The sequence below is a fragment of the Aspergillus mulundensis genome (assembly GCF_003369625.1).
Source record: "Aspergillus mulundensis strain DSM 5745 chromosome Unknown scaffold_0, whole genome shotgun sequence".
Lineage (NCBI taxonomy): Eukaryota > Fungi > Ascomycota > Eurotiomycetes > Eurotiales > Aspergillaceae > Aspergillus > Aspergillus mulundensis.
The window spans coordinates 4,997,836-5,017,618 of NW_020797888.1; the positions used below are offsets into that span (position 1 = coordinate 4,997,836).

General features: G+C 47.6%; 7 protein-coding genes across 7 annotated transcripts; 3 read left to right on the forward strand and 4 right to left on the reverse strand.

Moving 5' to 3' along the window:
- Window positions 1–1,046: 1,046 nt before the first annotated feature.
- Window positions 1,047–1,888, forward strand: DSM5745_01370 (class I SAM-dependent methyltransferase; the record flags this gene model as incomplete). The annotated part of the gene is made up of 3 exons (XM_026743386.1): window positions 1,047–1,087; window positions 1,148–1,319; window positions 1,370–1,888. The coding sequence occupies 3 exons, from the start codon at window positions 1,047–1,049 to the stop codon at window positions 1,886–1,888; spliced, it is 732 nt and encodes a 243-aa protein (XP_026609231.1).
- Window positions 1,889–2,274: 386 nt separating this feature from the next.
- Window positions 2,275–3,534, forward strand: DSM5745_01371 (proteasome regulatory particle lid subunit RPN9; the record flags this gene model as incomplete). The annotated part of the gene is made up of 3 exons (XM_026743387.1): window positions 2,275–2,542; window positions 2,602–2,837; window positions 2,893–3,534. 3 exons carry the CDS (start codon window positions 2,275–2,277, stop codon window positions 3,532–3,534), a joined length of 1,146 nt encoding a protein of 381 aa, XP_026609232.1.
- A 233-nt stretch (window positions 3,535–3,767) lies between these two features.
- DSM5745_01372 (GPI-anchor transamidase subunit GAA1) lies at window positions 3,768–5,863 on the reverse strand (the record flags this gene model as incomplete). The annotated part of the gene is made up of 4 exons (XM_026743388.1): window positions 3,768–4,250; window positions 4,313–5,202; window positions 5,264–5,502; window positions 5,571–5,863. The coding sequence occupies 4 exons, from the start codon at window positions 5,861–5,863 to the stop codon at window positions 3,768–3,770; spliced, it is 1,905 nt and encodes a 634-aa protein (XP_026609233.1).
- Window positions 5,864–6,304: 441 nt separating this feature from the next.
- On the reverse strand, window positions 6,305–7,293 carry rbd2 (rhomboid protease family protein RBD2; the record flags this gene model as incomplete). The annotated part of the gene is made up of 4 exons (XM_026743389.1): window positions 6,305–6,522; window positions 6,571–6,758; window positions 6,820–7,039; window positions 7,101–7,293. The coding sequence occupies 4 exons, from the start codon at window positions 7,291–7,293 to the stop codon at window positions 6,305–6,307; spliced, it is 819 nt and encodes a 272-aa protein (XP_026609234.1).
- Window positions 7,294–8,068: 775 nt separating this feature from the next.
- On the reverse strand, window positions 8,069–9,598 carry DSM5745_01374 (uncharacterized protein; the record flags this gene model as incomplete). Its single annotated transcript, XM_026743390.1, has 4 exons — window positions 8,069–8,255; window positions 8,317–8,849; window positions 9,042–9,323; window positions 9,374–9,598. The coding sequence occupies 4 exons, from the start codon at window positions 9,596–9,598 to the stop codon at window positions 8,069–8,071; spliced, it is 1,227 nt and encodes a 408-aa protein (XP_026609235.1).
- A 612-nt stretch (window positions 9,599–10,210) lies between these two features.
- On the reverse strand, window positions 10,211–12,010 carry DSM5745_01375 (uncharacterized protein; the record flags this gene model as incomplete). The annotated part of the gene is made up of 5 exons (XM_026743391.1): window positions 10,211–10,576; window positions 10,642–11,298; window positions 11,352–11,417; window positions 11,478–11,734; window positions 11,794–12,010. 5 exons carry the CDS (start codon window positions 12,008–12,010, stop codon window positions 10,211–10,213), a joined length of 1,563 nt encoding a protein of 520 aa, XP_026609236.1.
- A 521-nt stretch (window positions 12,011–12,531) lies between these two features.
- DSM5745_01376 (uncharacterized protein) lies at window positions 12,532–16,668 on the forward strand (the record flags this gene model as incomplete). Its single annotated transcript, XM_026743392.1, has 6 exons — window positions 12,532–12,583; window positions 12,640–12,825; window positions 12,884–12,975; window positions 13,029–15,611; window positions 15,661–15,862; window positions 15,926–16,668. 6 exons carry the CDS (start codon window positions 12,532–12,534, stop codon window positions 16,666–16,668), a joined length of 3,858 nt encoding a protein of 1,285 aa, XP_026609237.1.
- Window positions 16,669–19,783: the final 3,115 nt, after the last annotated feature.

Here is a 19,783-nt window from a genome sequence, read left to right on the forward strand (position 1 = left end):
ACGCTCTACTGTAACGCAGCTTGCGACTTGGTAAAGCTTTGATGGTGTATGACTATTCGTACCCTCTGATTGGTTGTTCATAGTTAGTGCCTGAGGCCAGAACTATATACTTCACCGTTAACATGCAGCCCCTCAAGCTCGGTACCCCAGTTGCATGCGACTTGACAGTATAACACCCTGTTTTATGACAGGTTACTAGAGAGTAAACAGATAAGCAGATGGAGCGCCTGATTCTCAGTGAGACAGTCATGTTTTCATGTGCCCGAGTAGGATTTATCCCTCGAGGCGTGTATCAGCGTGCTAGATTTAGCCCAGTACGCGGCCCAGCCATGGCTTCTACGGTCTAGGGTATCTCAATTCCCTTTACACACTCAGAGCATTGTATGCCATGCGAGCTATCAAAGCTCGTTATGTCTTCAGGTAGGGTTATACTGTTGTCACGTGATAACGTGTGACGAGTACTTTTGGACAGCAGGCTTATTTGATTTGATTGTCTTGGAGTTTGAGCCTGTACCAAGTTACTAGAGCGCCTAGAACTCAAGTCGACGTACGATGTTGAACGTCCTTCTAGGCTGATCGACATCATGGACAAGCGCTAGATGGGCAAGTCTCCGAGAACTCTCCGGATGAAGGACCCAGGCAGTCGATATGCCTTGAGGATATTGAGGGATTTGCATTTACTAAATAGACTGGTATGGCTCGTGTAGTGTGTTGTCTCAGTAACTCGGCGCCAGATGACTGGTGATTTGCACGGAAGTCGCCGAATAACTCTCCGGAGCACGCACCAAACGCCTTAGGTATCTTGGCGCATTTGAACTCTGTATGGCAGCTGAGATATGAGCTGTGAGAATGAATTGTTCTCACAATTTCGTGTTGTGGCTGATGTTGGAAGTCTCCGAATATCTCTCCGGCTAGAGGCGTCGAGACCTTAAATGCCCAGAGCTCGCTCCCTCACCTCGTTCTTCATTGCATACTTCTTTAACTTACTTGAACTCTATTATAACAACCATCTCGAAGCACCACATTTCTTGGATCTCTTGGGCAAAATGACAACCGACTTCACAGAGAAGAACCGTCAGGCATTCGAGTAAGTCCTCGACTCCTCTCAAGCCTGCTTGACTTCGAAAATGGGCTCATAAGGTTACAGCAAGAAAGCAGCCACCTACAAGTCTGGCTTTGAAAAGGTGGTGGAAACGCTGGTCAACGTCGTTCAGGAACAGCGTAGCTGGGTTAGCGACACATGGGTCGACACCGAGGCAGGGAAGGGAAAAGAAATCAAGGCACTAGAGTATGCTTGCGGTCCGGGTTATATATCTTTGGTGAGTCACGCGGTCATTGAGATGTCAAGCCAGAGTCTAATCCATCTCAGGCATTGGCGCCGTTTGTAAACCGCGTCGTTGGCATGGACATCTCAGATAATATGCTTGAAGAGTTCAAGAAGCATGTCCGAGAAGCAGGCCGCTCGGAAACTATGATTGGGGTCAAGGCTGATCTCGTTTCTGAGTCGTCACCAGCTGAAGTCTCAGGACCCGAGTACTTCAATTTCGATCTGGTGTTTGTCAGTATGGCCCTTCATCACTTCGAATTTCCCGAGAAAGCCATGATCAATCTTGGCAAGAGACTGAAGAAGGGTGGAGTGATGATGATTATCGATATGATTCCCGAAGATCATCATGGTCATGAGCATGAACACGCCCGACACCAAATGGGCGATATGGTCGACACAATCTCGAAGCATGGGTTCAGCCTGGAGGAGATGCGGACGATGTACGAAAACGCTGGAGTGGGAATTGGCTTCGAATATAAAGTTCTAGAGAGTCCCCTGGTGTTCACCAAAGACGGGAAGACGTTTGAGAAGACCATTTTCATCGCTCGAGGGCAGAAGTGAGTCCATTGGAGGAGTTCGGTTGCCTCGGCCCGCGCACTTTGCTATGATTCCATTTTGGGCGATGCAGATATTCATAAGTCATGATGTTGAGATAATTCATGAACCGAAGGTTGAGGTTTTCCCTGCACGATTCTAAACTTGAGAGAGTAGACTAGAGGAGGAAGTCGAGATGGACAGTCGATGACAATAATCTGTAGATGTGGCTGTGTGGCTAGTGCATGTGGCTAGTGCGGAGCACCAAGGTGAGGCTTGAGCTCATCAGCCGGAGACAACGATCCATCACCAAACAGCTACCTCCAATCCGCTACACCTCATTCTCCCTTCCCCTTAACTCTCCTCATATCCCATCTCCTACATATCGCGGCTGCCAGTCCTGTGCTTTCACCATGGAGAACCAAAAGATCTCCGACTTCCTCGCCGACCAGCTTCAACAAGCTCCGGAGCAGTGCCAGGCGTCATTCTTGAGCTTCGAAGAGTACTGGGAGCGAAAGCTGTGGCACCAGCTGACCAATGCCTTGATCGACTTCTTCCGTCTACCAGAGAGCGCTCCCCAGCGGTTACCGTTATTCAAGACATTCGTCCTGAGCTTCGCAGACAAGATCAACCAGCTGAACTTTGTTTCGTTGGGGTTGATGGCGTCGACAGAATGCGCGGGTATGACATCTTTCGCTGAAAAGACATCAGGAACTTCACTGACATTACTGCCCTGCTAGATGACCAAGAACGACTTTCCTTCCTCACATCACTCGCCGACAAGGTGAACAAGCCAGAGTCACAAGACGCTTACATCTACGCCCTCGCGGAGGTCGCCAATGTCAAACAACGGCTTCAGAATTTGGACGGCGCGCAGAAGGACCTAGAGACATGTCAGAAGGTGTTGGACTCGTTTGACGCGGTGGAGAACGTTGTACATGCTTCATTCTACAAAGTCAACGCCGACTACTACCACGTATGCTCACCCTATACCCCTCGCCCAGGAGCATTCGGAACTAAGAACCCAACAGGCCAAGCAAGAATTTGCCTCCTTCTACAAAAACGCCCTTCTCTACCTCGCCTGCATCGACCTCGAGGAGCTGTCCGAATCCGAGCGTGTATCGCGCGCTTACAACCTCAGCGTCGCCGCCCTGGTCTCAGACTCCATCTACAACTTCGGTGAACTCCTCCTGCACCCGATTCTCGATTCTTTGACCGAGACATCACACGCCTGGCTCCGCGACCTTCTTTTCGCCTTCAACCGTGGCGATCTCACCGCCTACGACGTCCTCGCAGGCAACGTCTCTAAGAACCAGCTCCTCCAGTCGCACCGGTTCTTCCTATACCAAAAGATCTCCCTCTCCGCACTGACCGAGATGGTCTTCCGCCGCCCGCCACACGACCGCAACTTGACATTTGCGTCGATCTCCGCTGAGACGAAAGTCAAGCCCGAAGAAATCGAGCACCTAGTTATGAAGGCGCTGTCGCTGGGTCTGCTGAAGGGTGCTATTGACCAGGTCGGCCAGGTCGCTCAGATTAACTGGGTGCAGCCCAAGGTGTTGGATATGAAGCAGATTGAAGGCATGCGGAATAGACTGAAGGACTGGGATGCCGGTGTTAACCAGTTGGGTCACTGGATCGAGGGTGTGGGCAAGGATGTGTGGGCCGCATAGAGAATTAGCATATCTTTTGATCTTAATCACAAAAGAGAACCTGCGTACCTTTTTCATGTACTAGATTACCACGATCGAATCGAAACGCATGGAAGATGACAATATGAGACTGGAGTCTAGTATATACGAGATGCCGTCTACCTAAACCAATGCTAACATGATGATATAATTACAACCAAATAGAAACCTATCTTAAAAGTCCTCCAATACTTAGATCATCAAACCCAACTACCTCAACTGAACAACCCACCCCCAAGCACCACACCCCCAACAACCCAAGCCGGCCACCAAACACACCAAACAACAACCTGCGTCCACATGCCCCAAACATCCCATCCAAACGCCGCCTCCGTGAGAACAGTCGTCACCTCAACACCGAAGTACTTGCATCCAGCGAGCAGTACCACGGGCGGGGAGAGGATGTTCAGGAGTACCAGTCCAAGGACAGCAGATGCGTAGCGCACGGCTGGCTTTGTGGCGGTGCTAGGACAGGATATGAAGGATAAAGGGGAGCAGAGGAGGCCTGTCATGAATGACAATGAGAAGTTTAGGGTTGCGAGGGTGGAGAGGAAGAGGCCTAGGGGGAGGAGAGAGAGGGATTTGATGAGGTGGAGTTGGGCCTGTTGTGAGACGTTGGTGCGTGAGAGGAGGAGGGAGAGTGTTGGTGGGAGGAGGGCGTTTATGGCGATGGAGGTATGTGTGGCGAGAGTGTATTTCTGTACGAAATTAGTATACATTCCAAAATTCAAAAAGAGGGTTGTGTTGAACGGGGACTGACCTCGTGGGAGATATTGTTGAAGATATACAGCGGGATGAGACCGAGTAGGTGTAGACTGATGACGAGGGTAAGCGGGAGGGCGAGTTGGCGTTCCGCAACTGTAGATCCATTGATGGAATCTCCCGCCTTAGAGATAGCTTGAGCCTGATCTTTGGATAGAAGCTGTTCCTTCTCGCTTTCACTCGCTTTTCCGTCTCGAGTCACAGTCGAGTCGTCAGCACCAGGACCCTTGTAGTATCCTGTTCGCAGCCACAACGCAATGGCCATGATCGTAAAGTTCCCAGCAATGAGCATCGCACTAGGTAGATAAGTGCCAATACTAACAAAGCGGTGTGTCTGCATGAGCAGATAAAAGAAGAAACTTTGGTGCAGATGTTCGAGCAGGTTGTTCAGACTGCGGCAAAGACCCTCAACGGTCCGGCCAAGCGCCATCTCATCCTGCCAGCCATTTCCCTGAGTCTGAAGCGTGATGGCGTCGATATGGTACGGCATGAAGCTGCTATGCGCGCCTGCAGCATATCCCAGGCCCTGCTTCACCATGCCCCTTAGCATAGTCTGCAGCCGCTTCTCGTAGCTGTTGTCGTGATCCCACATCTCTTGCAATCGGGTCCCGATGCCCATTTGTCCGCCGGCAATGGAGACGGCCGTGTTGAAGAGATCTAGGTTCGGGAGCTGGCCGTTCACGCCATCGTAGATGATGTGTACGTTCTCGAAGCGGTGCTCGAAGGGGTACTCGATTACCAGGCCTCCCTGTAAGGCGCCGCTCTTCAAGGGCAGAGGCTGGACGGTGGGCGGTTGCATGTCGTGGTATGCGTCGACCCAGGCTTGAGTTCCTGCCTTGCTATCTGGGGGGAAGACGAAGATGATATCCTTTGACCAGAGAGACCACCCTGCAGCACATTTGTCAGTGGAACGGGATTCATGAGCCATCCTGCGTTTGTGTAAACTCACGCTTGAAGTACCGCGCAAGAGTCAGCGCAAGGCTAACACCATTGAGATTCAGCTCCCCATCAATGGTCTCCCACGCCGCAACAAGCACAATCGCCTCCGTTGCATCTCCCCGCGGCGCCTGGATAATGGCATAGATGTTCTCCCCCTGGTGCGTGATTCCCGAAGAGGTGTACTCGTAGCCCTGCGTCGCGACCTTCAATCCGCTAGCTTTCAGAATCGACTGTATCTTCTCGGAGATCCTTCATGACACACCCGATTAGCAGCCAACTCTTAGCAATTCAATATGATTTAGCCGGGTCCAACATACACCGGCGTTCGCTCCACACTCTCCTCCCCCTCATTCTCATTCCCATTGATCAATCCCTCTAACTCCCTCTTATACCCTCGGAATATATGCTGTTCACTGCCCGCAAAATACGCATGGACTTGACCCGGCAGAAGCGCGTTCTCGGAAATGTATGTCTTGCGCGAGTAGTCGTCGAGGGGTAGGAGGAAGAGCCAGATCACGCCGGAGATGATGCAGAGGAAGGACAGGATGTACGGTAATCGGACGAAGAGAAAGTGAGGGTTATTCCGCAGATTGCGGAGTGAAGCTACCATTGTCGTGAGTTAGCGGTGTTGACTCGACTCGGGGATCTCAGGAGTTGGAGCTGGAGCTGTCCTTGCGACAATCTGGGGTTACGGAGATAAAGGAGCTTGCGGGACAGTGGGTGAATGTCGCGGCGAAGGCCCGGTCAAGAAAATTGTCAAGAACGTACTTACATTTCAAAGCCATGATGACGAAGCGGCACGAACTCTACTAGAGTCCATGCATTGAGTGGGTGATTTGGATCAATGTCGAGTTGATCGCTCTCCACATGGAAATTTACGTCGGCCGCTAAAGACCAGCTGCACATCAACATATTCATAGCCATCACCGTCACATCAGTCATTATTCTATAAGAATTAAATACTATGCTGCATATACAGCCTATTACAAAAGGCGCTATTATAGCTAGATATGCACAAGAAGTGGAATGTCCGGTCAAATCGAGCGCAGTCTCAAGAGCCCAGACGCTGCGATGACCCTGACATGAAGCTCATCGGCGTTCCTCGTTCGCCCGCAGGGGCGCCGCTAGTAGGAAGAACACCGAACCGGCCGTAGGTCTTCTGATCGACTGAGACGTAGTGTGGCAGTCTTCCGAGGAGATTCAGTTTTCCCTCGATGAATCTTAGAACCTTCTCCGGGGGAACAAGAACTTTCAGGTAACCGAGGCCAACTAAGCATATTAGACGCATGTGCAAAGAATTCAGGAAGGAGAGCTTACGGAGATAACCAATCAAGATAGAGCAAAGGTGCCCGAGGAAGCTGTTGTTGGGAATCAGGATCCAGACGAGTGCGCATATCAGCAGCGGCGAAGTCCACGTAGGGATTTTGGTAGTTCCCAGACTGAAGTAAGGGTTGGACTTGAACGTCCTGATAGCCTCAGAGCCCAAAAGAAGGAACACCCACACACTAATTGTTGTCAAACCATATTCAGTATGATCCCTGGGCTCAAAAAGAGAGCAAGACTTACCTCGATCCAACTACCCAGGTATTACCATGCAGAATAAACTTCTCAATCAAGACATAAAGTCCCGCGGGGAACGTAGAAAGAGGACCCATGAACAACGCAATGGCCGTCAGAGTTCCGTGCTCAGCCTCGAAGCGCTCAAGTAGCGGTGTCAGCGCAAGCAGGTTAAGAAAAGCGTGGAAAAAGCCGTTGTGGATGAAGGGGTAGGTGTTGGTCCGGTACACTGCGCGCCCTGTCAGTACTCTTCGCTTCGTGACGGTCCCTTGAAGCAAGTAAGCACATACTAGTCTTCAATCCCAGCTCGTCTGGTATCAGAGCGCCCCATTGCACAACGCTCCAGACTGTCTGGAGCTCGAGCAGCCAGAACACAAGTATTGCCAGGATTACGAGGCGCGTAAAGAGCGGCAGTCGAAGGACGTATGATCGGACCCTGGACGGGTTGAATGGTAACGGAGGCAGTGCAGCAGGAGATGCCATATTTAATGGTGAAATTCGGAAGACGTAATCGTTATGTTATGCGTATGGCAGATTGAAGTCCGAGGCCGAGTAGGAGTCGCGACGTGGCTTATCCGGCGATGGAACGTGTGCCGTGGCAGAGCGGGCGGGTCGCGAAGATGCAAATTCAGTCTAGAAACGTTCTAAAGAAAATGCGACGAAGCACGTTCACTTGTATATATGTTCTAAGAGATGCGAAAGAGCGAGCAATTGATTGTTGCAAGACGTGGCTAGCTCTCGGGAGACGCGGAGAAATTCTGCTGGGCTCAAGGCGCAGTGAGATTGACAAATGGTGGCTTCAAAGAAGATGCAGAAACAGCGACTCCGTAGACCTACGTAGGACGGATGGCGAGGAGCAAAACAAAGATTTCAAGAGAGGCAAAAGCACAGGGTGAACTCGTCCAGGGACCTGCCGTCGTTCCTGGCCGTGGTGGAGCCTTTTTTCCAGCCCGCCGATCCCCCAGGTCACGTGCACAGTTTTCTCGATCGAGTGGTGCCTGACTCTCGAGGCCTTACACTATGCCTGTCTAAGACTAGCGTAAATAGTATACATCGGTTATCACAGCAAATTATACCAAAGACTTCACCTCGGTGTCTGTCTTCCTCATACACCTTCATACTTTCCAGCGCAAAACCTCTTCCCTCAAACAATATATTCATAACCATTAACAAGATCTTACTTACCTCCGGCACAAAGAGAAACACATAGAGGCCCTCCTTACCAATGACTGACCTTTCATCTAATATATACGGCGCTCTACGATAACGCTGCCTGAACCCCGGCTTCGCCCCAGACGACTTCAATAATCGACAATGCCGCGCCATGAGGCGTCCACATTTTGATATTCGAGAACCGGGAGTCAGCCTTCTTGAATAGCTCAATCCGGTCAGCCTCCTGACGTTCCCTACTATTGCACAACGTGAGCATGATAAGGTCCATGTCCCTGCGCCGCGTCAGCAAGTCCAATGAGTAACATAGAAGGCCACTACGTCTGTTTCGCTCACCTCACAGCCATCTCCTTCATCCGAGACATTGTGCCCGGTTGGGGAAGGATGTAATCATGTAGGACAATTCTCGAGCCTGGGCGCAGTGCAGGGATCAACGCCCGCAGAATCCGGATCGAGTACGTATCTGACCAGTTATGCAAGATATTGCGCAGGAGGTAGACATCTGCATGGACTTTCTGCTCCGTGAAGAAGTCATGAGCCTGGAACTTGACCCGGCCTTGGAGGTCTTCTGGGAGGGCCTCGGCCGCACCGGCTATCACTTCCGGCATATCCTGAACAACGAACTGGAGGTTTGGGAATTGATGGGCGAGAAGAGCGCTGACGTGGCCTTTGGCCCCGCCGAGGTCGACGACTGTGCCATTGCCGTTGTTAATGGCTTCCCAGGGGTAGTTCTTCGCGAGGAAAGAGGGTGCGTTGCCGTGGGCATCCGTAAATGCCGCCATTGCCTTCCCGAAACGCTGCGCCATGTCAGGGTGCGAGGCGTAGTGTTTATAAAAAGGCTTGTCGGATTTATGGTAGTCATTCCAGCCCTGTCATTGTCAGTTTTCCGCTGTTCTCGTGATGAAGTACGGATTGTAAACCCTACTGTTTCGTTGGGTTCATCGCTCTGAAACTTTTCCAGAGCAGGCAGAGTCTATTCTCCCTCTCTTCACGTTAGTCTTCACCAGTACTCGCGCTTTGTCGTGGACAGGTAAGGGGAGGCACGTAGGTCAGAAACATACATGAGCAAAACTCGGCCAGACCTCGTCGAACATATACCCCAACCCGGCCCTTGTATTGGGATTCTCGCGCACTCGGCGGCTTGCAGCTGTATGGGCAACAAACCCTTCCCGCGGCTCTCTAAAAACATGATGGAAGACCATCGCATAGCGGAGGATACGCCGGACGTTATGTTCGCTCAGCCCGATCTTGTTGGCCAGCTCAGCGAACGAGATCTCTCCGTGAACTGGCACCGCCGCGGCAATGTCGTACTTGTAGATGGCCTGCAAACTAACCCCGTTGAGCTGTTCTTGTAGTTAGTTCTGAAGCGAAATATCAGGCTGCGAGTTCGTACAACAGGGCGAAGGCACATCGCGGGACCAAGAATCAGATTGTGAAGCTCAAGAGTGGCGCCTAGAACATCATCGCGGGCTTTCACCATCTCCTCGCCTGTTAGATTCTGCTCGGTTGGTCCGTCCTCGTCGAAGGTGGGTTGTGGGAGGTTGTTTTCTTGCAGGTGGGCGTTGATATCCGCGGTGCGCTGCTGGATAAGCGCTGCCAATTCAACAATGCGACTCATTTTGCTTGCTTCCTGGTGAAGTGCTGCAAGGCTGAAAGCTAACAAATCTGTTCAGGAAGCATAGCCTGTTTAAAAAGCTTCTGAGTTCTCCGTTTGGGGTAGAACTACGCGTACACCCAAGTTGCTTAGTTACCCGAGTCCAAACAGCCCCCACGGACATTGCGACCTTCGTGTAGTGATCTGCGATGGAGGTTAGAAAGGATTCACTACACAGCCTCCCCAGTCATCCTTGCTCCGACCACAAAGCTTGTGAGAATGGAATACCCACATAAGCAATGCCATGCCCCATCCTACTATCCGATCATCCGATAATCACTACTAGACTTCGTCGCCTATGAAATAACACATTGATGGCCCTGAGCCATGGATTAATCCTTCTAGCCTAATGGTCAGTCAAAAGTGCTTATTTCGTCCCCACCTTCACCTAATACTTCTCCAACTCTTTGTTCCTGCCCAACAAGGATGACATACGTTAACGAAGGCAGTGCTCGCCCATGGTGTGCTTTTCTTCGCGTTGGGAACCGGCACAAAGATGACCAGACTCATCATCCGGACGCGCAAGCCAGGGCTGGGGACGGAAGATTGTTTTGTTGACAATGCATAGGGGAAACCCTAAGCCAAAGATACCACCTCAGGGTCCGTCTTTGGCTCTAACCCTTCAGTACCTCTAGCCTCTTCATACGCCCTCATCTTCGCCAGCGCAAAGCCTCGTCCTTCAAACAACCTATCCATATCCTCCAATGGAACACCATTCGTCTCCGGCACAAAAAGATACACATATCCCGCGCCCAGCACCGTCATAGACCCAAAGAACAGGAACGTCCCGTACGTTATTGCATCAAACATGTAAGTCACGGCATATGTCGTATAGAATTCGCCGACCCAGTGCGCGCACGTTGTCATTACCATGCAGAAGGAGCGGACCCTGGTCGGGTAGATCTCGGCTGCGATGATCCAGGGGAGGTTCCAGCCGACGGCCTGCAACGGTGTTAGTGCTGGAAGCTTGTATACGAGGTAAACCGGAGGTAGGAGGATAGACATACATATCCCGCGCCAAAAATATAGATAAACGCCGCAGCGGAGTTGCTGGCAGCGTTCTGGTCCTGGGCTGTATGGAAGGAGTCCGTGATGGAAGAGTACGCCGCGACATAGAACATGGAAAACGCGCACATTACTGATCCAACGAATAGAAGCGGTCTTCGGCCGAACCGGTCGACCAAGAGAAGGAAGGTTATTGTAGCCATGACGCCCTTGACGATGCCGTAGATTCCCGTGGAGAAGAGCTTCGCCGAGGAGCCCTTGTATCCGATGACCTGGAAGAACGTCACGGAGAAGTTATTCATCGCGTTGATTCCTGTGCTGTTCTGAAAGATCATCAGCAGACAGCCGTGTACGAGCCGCGGGATGATTCTTCGGTTGAACGTTTCTGTCAAAACGGCGCGGAATCCTGAAGCTGAGGTGATTGAGAGCTCGTGCTCCATTTGCCGCTCGTAGTCTGCTAATTCGCTGGCGACGTAGGGGTGAGAGACTGGGAGGCGTCGGAGCCATGTTAGAGCGTTTTGGGCTTCTAATTGCCGGCCGCGCGTGTAGTACCATCGTGGTGACTCGCATAGAAAACAGAGACCGAGGATCATGAGAGTCGCCGGGATAAATTGGAAGGTTATTGGGATGAACCACTGGCGGTCAATTGTTGAGTCCACCTATACACGGAGTTAGTGAGTGTCTGCCTGGGTAGGCATTGGCGAAGACATACCCCCTTCTCAACACCATAATTGATCCAAAACCCCACAATCGTCCCGACTTGAACCCCAATCTCGAACTACACCGTAGGCGGTGTTAGCCATTCATCCATCGAGGCGAACTTCTCAGCGATACTCACACAGCCAACGATCCCACCCCTGGCCGCAGCAGGCGCGCACTCAGAAAGATACTGCGGGATGACAAACGTCGTTCCCCCAATGCCCAACCCACTAACCAGTCTGCCCACATAGAAAGCTGGTATATTGCCCCGACAAGCAACCTGCATGACCACGCCGAGATTGAAAACCACGCCAGCAGCCATCAGCGCAACGCGGCGCCCGAACCGCTCGTTGAAATAGTAGAATAACATCACGCCGAAGAAGGCACCGCCTTGGACTGCGGACATACAAGCGTCAGCTAATCTGCCATTCGCTTGAGTTGAGTGCCACACATACAAGTGTTCACCATATGAGCCTGTATGGCGCTCGTGTCTTTATCCGCCAGCTCAAACCGTTCAATGAACGAAGGGAGCGAGAAGACACCGCCGATGAAAGCAAGGTCGTAGCCGAATATCACGGAGCCGCCCATGGCGACGAATATCACCCAGAAGAGCTTCCAGTTGAAGACCTCGCGGGGAGTGCTGGTGTCTTTGCTGTTGAAGGCAAATCCCATGCTGACGGTTACCGTTTGATAAGTATAGGGCTAGTCAATAGTAAAGCGAAACGAAACCGTACGTCAAGGGATGGTTCACATCAACAGAAGCAATATAAACTTGGCCGCAGGAAACCAGACCCGGCCATCTTGGCCGTTGCTGAGCGGCACCAAAGCATATACATCTGTCCAGGGCTGGCATGGCGCCCAGTCGAACCGGTCCCCGCAGCCTCGAGTCATATGGCAAGACAAAGAGGACCATGGCTTATCGTTGATCTTCCCCGGAGTGAGATACGTTATCACTTATCAGATTGGTGGAATAAGTTCTCGGACGTCACCTCCGACTCATGCGGTTGGAGTAGGGTTAGACTTGGAGTTGGGGACGCATATCTCGGAGGCCTCCTCCGAATAGTATCGAGCGCCTCAGTCACGTTGACTAGATGGAGCTCCGCCGTATGTAAGGATGGATATAAAGTGGGTTGGAACCGACTGCTGTCGCGCAGAAAGACCTCGACAAAGCAAACCCCAACACAACTCTCATAATGGGTTCAATCGGATACACCGCGCCAGTGAGCGACATCAAAGTATCAATAGGTGCGTCCTGATCTCGGCCTACTCACCTTAATCCAGCCTAATCATTCGCATCCCAGATCGCGGAGGCACTTTCACAGACGTCATTTCAATCTACCCGGATGGCACAGAGAAGGTCTTCAAATTACTGTCCAGGGATCCAAAGAATTATCAGGATGCGCCCATTGAAGCCTTGCGGCGGATCGTGGAAGAGGCGACTGGGACCTCGATCCCCCGGGGTGTGCCGCTGGATCTGAGTTGTATAGGTGCGTACCCCTACCTATAGACTTCTTGAAAGCCTGTTTATTGACGGGTAGCTCATAGGCTCATTACGGATGGGAACAACGGTGGCTACAAACGCCCTACTTGAGCGACAAGGCGCTAAGACTGCGCTGTTCATCACGCGCGGGTTCCGAGTAAGTTGGACCCGGTCCAAATCTCCAGACTCGAGGTTCTGATGGAAATATAGGATCTGCTCAAGATCGGAAACCAATCTCGGCCAGATATGTTCGCTCTGAACGTAAAACGCCCGGAGCTCCTGTACTCCAAAGTGGTCGAGGTTTCTGAGCGCGTCACGCTACACGACTCGACATCGTATAGGAGGACGGACGAGCTGTCCGAGTCGGAAGAAGCTCGTAAGGACACCACGACCACAGTTCAGGAAGACGGCGACAACGTCGTAATCGGCCTATCTGGCGAACGAATACGCATCCTCGAGAAACTCGATATGGACGAGACGCGGCGCGAGCTGGAGGAGACCTTCGCCGAGGGGTTCCGCAGCATCGCAATCTGCTTCCTGCACTCATATACCTTTCCGGAGCACGAGCTGGCAGTGGCGGCAGAAGCCAAAAAGATCGGATTCACGCAGATTTCCATCTCGAGCCAACTCTCACCAGCAATCAAGATGCTTTCGCGAGCGAATTCCGCCGTTACGGATGCGTACCTTACGCCAGAGATCCATAATTACCTGGAAGGGTTCAAGGCCGGCGTTGAACCCAACAGTCTAAAGAATGTTAACTGGAGAATCATGCAGTCGGATGGTGGGCTGGTGCATCCATCGAAGCTGTCGGGGTTGAGGGCTCTTCTTTCTGGTCCTGCCGGAGGTGTCATCGGATACGCGCGGACGTGCTATATGCCTGAGAAACCGCAGGCAGTGGTCGGTTTTGACATGGGAGGAACATCAACAGACGTATCGCGCTACGCCGGGTCTCTGGAGCACGTCTTCGAGTCCACAACAGCCGGAGTCTCCGTGCAAGTACCGCAACTCGACATCAACACGGTGGCAGCTGGTGGCGGCAGCGTGCTGTCATGGCGGAAGGGGATTCTAGCCGTTGGTCCGCAAAGCGCTGGATCGCACCCCGGCCCTGCGTGTTACCGCAAAGGAGGTCCGGCAACCATCACAGACGCGAACTTGGTCCTGGGCCGCATTCTGCCTGAGTGCTTCCCGGCTATATTTGGCCCGTCGCAGGACCAGCCGCTTGATGTTGAAGCATCGTTTGAGCGCTTGGCGGAACTGGCGGAGGAGATTAATCGTGACCAGGGTACACAGCTTAGTGTACATGAGGTGGCTAATGGGTTCATTACTGTGGCCAACGAGACTATGTGCAGGCCGATTCGAGCCCTCACGGAAGCAAAGGGGTATGCGGCGTCTGATCACATTCTTGCGGCGTTTGGGGGTGCTGGTGGTCAGCATGCTTGTGATATCGCCCGGGCGTTGGCTATATCAAGAGTTGCGATACACAAGTACTCGTCCGTGCTGTCTGCGTACGGAATGGCACTTGCGGACACCACGCAGGAGGAAAGGAAACCTTGCTCGGAGATCCTCTCTACACCAACACAGTCGCATATCATATCAGTTCTCGACGAGCTAGAGGAGAAAGCGACGCGGTCAATCCAAGAGATGGATCCGTCGTGCAAGTTCATCGAGTCTGCCTATTTCCTCAATCTGAGGTATGAGGGGAGCGACACGTCTCTGATGATTGAGAAGCCCGAGGGCTCGTGGGACTTCGCCGCCAAGTTCGTCGACCAGCATCATCATGAGTTTGGATTCACGCCAACAGGTCGGCATATTATCATTGACGACATCCGCGTTCGAACAACTGCTAAGACGATCTCATCTAATACGCCTGGCCTCAGCGAACTGGAGTCCATCAAGACAACTCGCCAGGTCGAGTCCAAGAAGACAACAAAGATGTTCTTCACCGAGACCGGGCTGATCGACGCGCCCATGTTCCACCTGCAAGACATCAAAATGGGAGAGACTGTTCGTGGGCCGGCCGTCGTGATCGACCAGACGCAGACAATTGTTATCACACCAAATGCCACCGCAACAGCATTATCCTCGATGCTGGTAATCGACGTCGACAATGCTCCTGCCACCGGCTCAGATGCAGCCATCGACCCAATCAAACTGTCTGTCTTTGCAAACCGGTTCATGGGAATAGCAGAGCAGATGGGTCGCGCCCTACAAAAGACATCAGTGAGCACCAACATCAAAGAGCGCCTTGATTTCAGCTGTGCCATTTTCTCAGCCGACGGTGGGCTCGTAGCCAATGCTCCACATGTGCCAGCGATGCTCGGAAGCATGGCCCAGGCAGTGAAGTGGCAGATTGAGCACTGGAAAGGAAACATCAAGGAAGGAGACGTGTTTCTGAGTAACGCGCCGGCTGCTGGCGGCGCCCATCTACCGGATTTGACCGTCATCAGCCCCGTTTTTGACACTGCTGGCAAGGAAATCTTGTTCTGGACGGCGTCTCGGGGCCATCATGCAGATGTTGGTGGCATTGTCCCCGGTTCCATGCCGGCTACCTCGAAAGAGATCTGGGAGGAAGGGGCTGTTATTGACAGCATCAAGATCATCGAGAATGGGATATTCCAAGAGGAACGAATCTATAAAGCCATGGTGGTAGATCCAGCTCAATTTCCAGGATGCGAAGGGGCAAGGTCATTCCAGGATAACATCACCGATATCAAGGCACAGACTGCCGCGAATCACAAGGGAAACAATCTCATCGGGTTATTGATCAAGGAGTACACCTTGGCTACGGTCCTGGTAAGACGCTCTGCGCCTTGAAACGACATCGACTAATCATCTTTCACAGCTGTATATGGGTGAAGTCCAGAAAGCTTCCGAAAACGCCGTCAGGGAGCTCTTCAAGAAGATGGTCAAAGAAAAGGGTCAAACTGTCTTTAAGGCAGAAGACTTCATGGATGACGGTTCAAGAATTCACTTGACCATCAGAATAGACCCAGACACAGGATACGCAGACTTTGACTTCACGGGGACCAGCCCTCAAGCATATGGTAAGCGACCCACCACATACTCACCACCTCCCAACCCAAAACTAACCTGTCATCTGTCGGTAGGCAACTGGAACGCCCCCCGAGCCATCTCCAACGCCGGCATAATCTACACCCTGCGATGCCTAGTTGGCGGCGACATCCCCCTAAACCAAGGGTGTCTGCTCCCCGTCAACATAATAATCCCCGAGGGCAGTCTCCTCGCCCCAACAAAAGAAGCCGCTGTGGCTGCCGGAAACGGACTGACAAACCAGCGCTTGGTCGACGTGATCCTGAAGGCCTTCGAAGTCTGCGCCGCCAGCAACGGCTGCATGGCGAACTTCACCTTCGGCCTCAGCGCAAAGGGCGGATTCGGGTACTATGAGACGATAGCGGGCGGGAGCGGTGCCGGACCCGGCTGGGTTGGCGAGGACGGCATCCACTGCCACATGACGAACACGCGCATTACGGATCCAGAGGTGTTGGAGCGGAGGTACCCGGTTTTGCTGAGGCAGTTTAGTTTGCGGGGGGGTAGTGGGGGCCGTGGGGAGTTTAGGGGCGGGGATGGTGTTGTGAGGGAAGTGGAGTTTCTGATTGATATGCATGCCGGGATTCTTTCTGAACGGCGGGTCTTCCAGCCATATGGGATGGCGGGGGGTCAGCCAGCTGCTAGGGGAGTGAATCTGTGGATTCGGAAGAGTGGGCAGGTCATCAATGTTGGCGGGAAGGCCTCGTGCTATGTTAAGGCTGGAGACCGGCTGCGGATTTGTACGCCCGGTGGAGGCGGTTACGGTGCAGAGGGCAGGCATGTGATGGCAGCTGCATCATGATTATGTCTTTGATGTTCGCGGATAAAGTTGTTGATGGATGGATGAAGTTGAGGAAGAAAGAAAAGGGTTTGTGTAGGAGAGGCCAAGTTAGGCATTGGGTTACGGTGTCACACCCACGGGTGCCAAGCCCCGATAAGATAAGGGAACTGATAAGATAAGAGTCACGGTGACGTCAACCCGCCACGCAGCGATGATATCACCATTGTTCCGACGGTGTATCTAAGGCCAACGCCCCAGCAAAGAATAGTTGGCCAAGAGTTAGAACCGGGGATGGCTGGAATATATTCTTAACCAGACAACACAGGGAAATATCACCTAGTTGCGTTCTGGTCTTATAAATTTATTAAAGTAGAAATTAATTGGTTAATCCTAGACAAGGAGCTATTTACTATTATTTAGTTATTTTATTATTAAAGGTAATACCTTAAAGGTTCCCCTTATAAAATAATAGTATGGTTAAATTATACAAATCTTTGCTTTTTTATACAGCAACGGAAATATAGTAAAAAGCAGGTAAGATAGTGTATAAATTTAGTAATATATAACTTTAAGATTTTATATTATTTAGGCAAGCATAACCCTACAAATGCCCTATTTAAAAGGTATAAAAATAAAACTAAATTAGTCTTAAAAAAAGATTTTTTAGCACTTATTAAAAAAAAGATAATATAAGGCATTAAAGTGTAAATAATTACTTACCTAAACTTAATATAAAGTTTTTATAAAAAAAAGCTTAATTTAAATAAAAAATAAAATATTTAAGTCTAAAGTATTAGGTGCAATAAGTGCTTTAATATTTTTAAAAATTTTTTTTATTTTTAAAATAAAATAAAGTTAAATTTTAATTATAAAGACCGTGGTACCATAAATATATAATTTAATTTTAAAAAAAATTAGGTTTTAGCCTAGTATTAAGTCTAAAATATTATATTAGTTAAAAATATTTACTTTAATTATATATTAAATTATTTAATAAAGTTACTTTTAATATTATAATTTATAGATAATTAAACTTAAAAGCAAATTAAAGCCTTAAAGGTAAAAAATTAAGCTAAAAAAGTTAAAAAATTAAGTTTTAAAAACTAGTTAATTATAAAAAGTAATTTACTAGCTTTTTAAAATTAAATCTATGTCCTACTAAATTAAAGGCTTAAAACTATAATTATTTAAGTATATTATAATAATTTTTTAGTAGGATATTTTGGTTTATAAAAAATTAAATTTTTAGTAAAATAAAAGTTTTTTTAGCTAAAAATAAAAGCTATAATAAAAACTTTTACCTATTTATGCCTTATATACTAACACACCATAATATCTTAATATTAATTTTATAAAAAACTATCCGCCCTACCAAAACTAAATTACCCTTTTTTTAAAATTAGTATAAATTTTATTATTAGCCTACCACCTACCATGTACTAAAAACAATATATTAATATTATTTTTATAATAATAAATTATTATATAAAATAATATTAATTTATTCTTATTTTAATATTAATCCAAGCCCATAAACTAGCTAAAGTTTTTTATTAAAATTAGACTTTAAATTATAGCTAGCCTAAAAGTATTATATTTAATTAAAACTTTTTTTTTATAAGTAAATATTAGGGAAAGCTATAGTTTTATTATAAAATTAAGTTATATTTATTAACTACTTTCCACCCCTAAACTAATAAATAAACCAAGTAAATTAACCAAGTTTTAAAATAGTATTTATATTATTTTACTATAAAAAATTACCATGCCTGGCTTATACTACTTAAAATAGTATAATTTACTTATAATAATACTAAAAATACTACTATTAAAATATCACCCTTTTAAGCTATATATAGCTAAAATTTAGAAATTATAGTATGGTTTAAGGTTAATCCTAAATAAATAAAGGTACTAGCTATATTAGCCAGGATTAAAAAACTTAAAAAAATTTAAGTTAAATATAAAAAAAACTAAAAAAAAAACATAAAATATTATTAAACCTACTATAATAAAGGCTAGAAAAATATAAAGTTTAAACTAAAATAACCTATTAAACTTAGCACTAAAAATTTAAATTTAAAAATATTAATAAAACTTAAGCCTAAGTTTATTAGTTTTTTTTAAGTATTAAATAAAATTAATTTTATAGTATATTAACTTCTACTTCCTAAGAAGTATTATTAAATATATAATATTTTTTATATTTTATTACTTAAGCCTTAGCATGGTAAAATTAATATAAAAGCTATGCCTAATTTAAAAAAAAATAAAAAATAGGAAATTAATAATATTATTAGCTATAACTTTATTAAAAATAAAGATTTATACCTAGTAAAATAGAAAGGATAGCCTTTAAAATATAATTAATAAGTTTTTATTAAGAATATAAATATATTAAATCTTATTTAAAAGTATAAAAAAAGGCAAGCATAATAAAATAATTATTTATTATTTAATTAAAAGTAAAAACAGGACCTAACTCCAAGTTAAAATACGCCTAATATACTTAAATAAAAAAACCTTAATAAAATATTACTTAAAAATTATTATTTTAGCCTTAAACTACAAGTAACTATAAGAAACTATAAACCTAAAAAGTAATAAGCACTAAATGTTATCACTGTTATGGTGTTGCAACTGCGTAGTGTTGCAATAACGCAATCCGGCGGCCTGAGGCCGCCAGGCGGAGGAACATTAGCGCTAAACTAGCCGTGCGCTAAGGCGGCGGCCAGTTATATAATATATAAAATACTAAGTTTAACTTTAAACTTTAACTTAAAAAATTAGTAATTAGTTCTTACTATAAATATATAACACCTTTTTTATTATAGTAATTTATATTTTTTTAAGCTTATTATAGTGTATAAACATAACTTATAGTTTTAATTACTTTTTTTTTTAAAAAAAAATTTATTTTATATAATAATTAGGTAATAAACTTAATTTTAAGGGCTAGTAAATAATACTTTAAAAAAGTAATTATAAACCCTAACTTAATATTTAACTAACATGCCTAAAAAAAAATTTATAAACTTTAAACTAAAAAATTTTAAGGGCGCCCTTATTATTAAACCTTAAATTATATAAAAAATATTAAAATATAAAAAGCCCGCCCAGGGGTAAGAAAATAAAA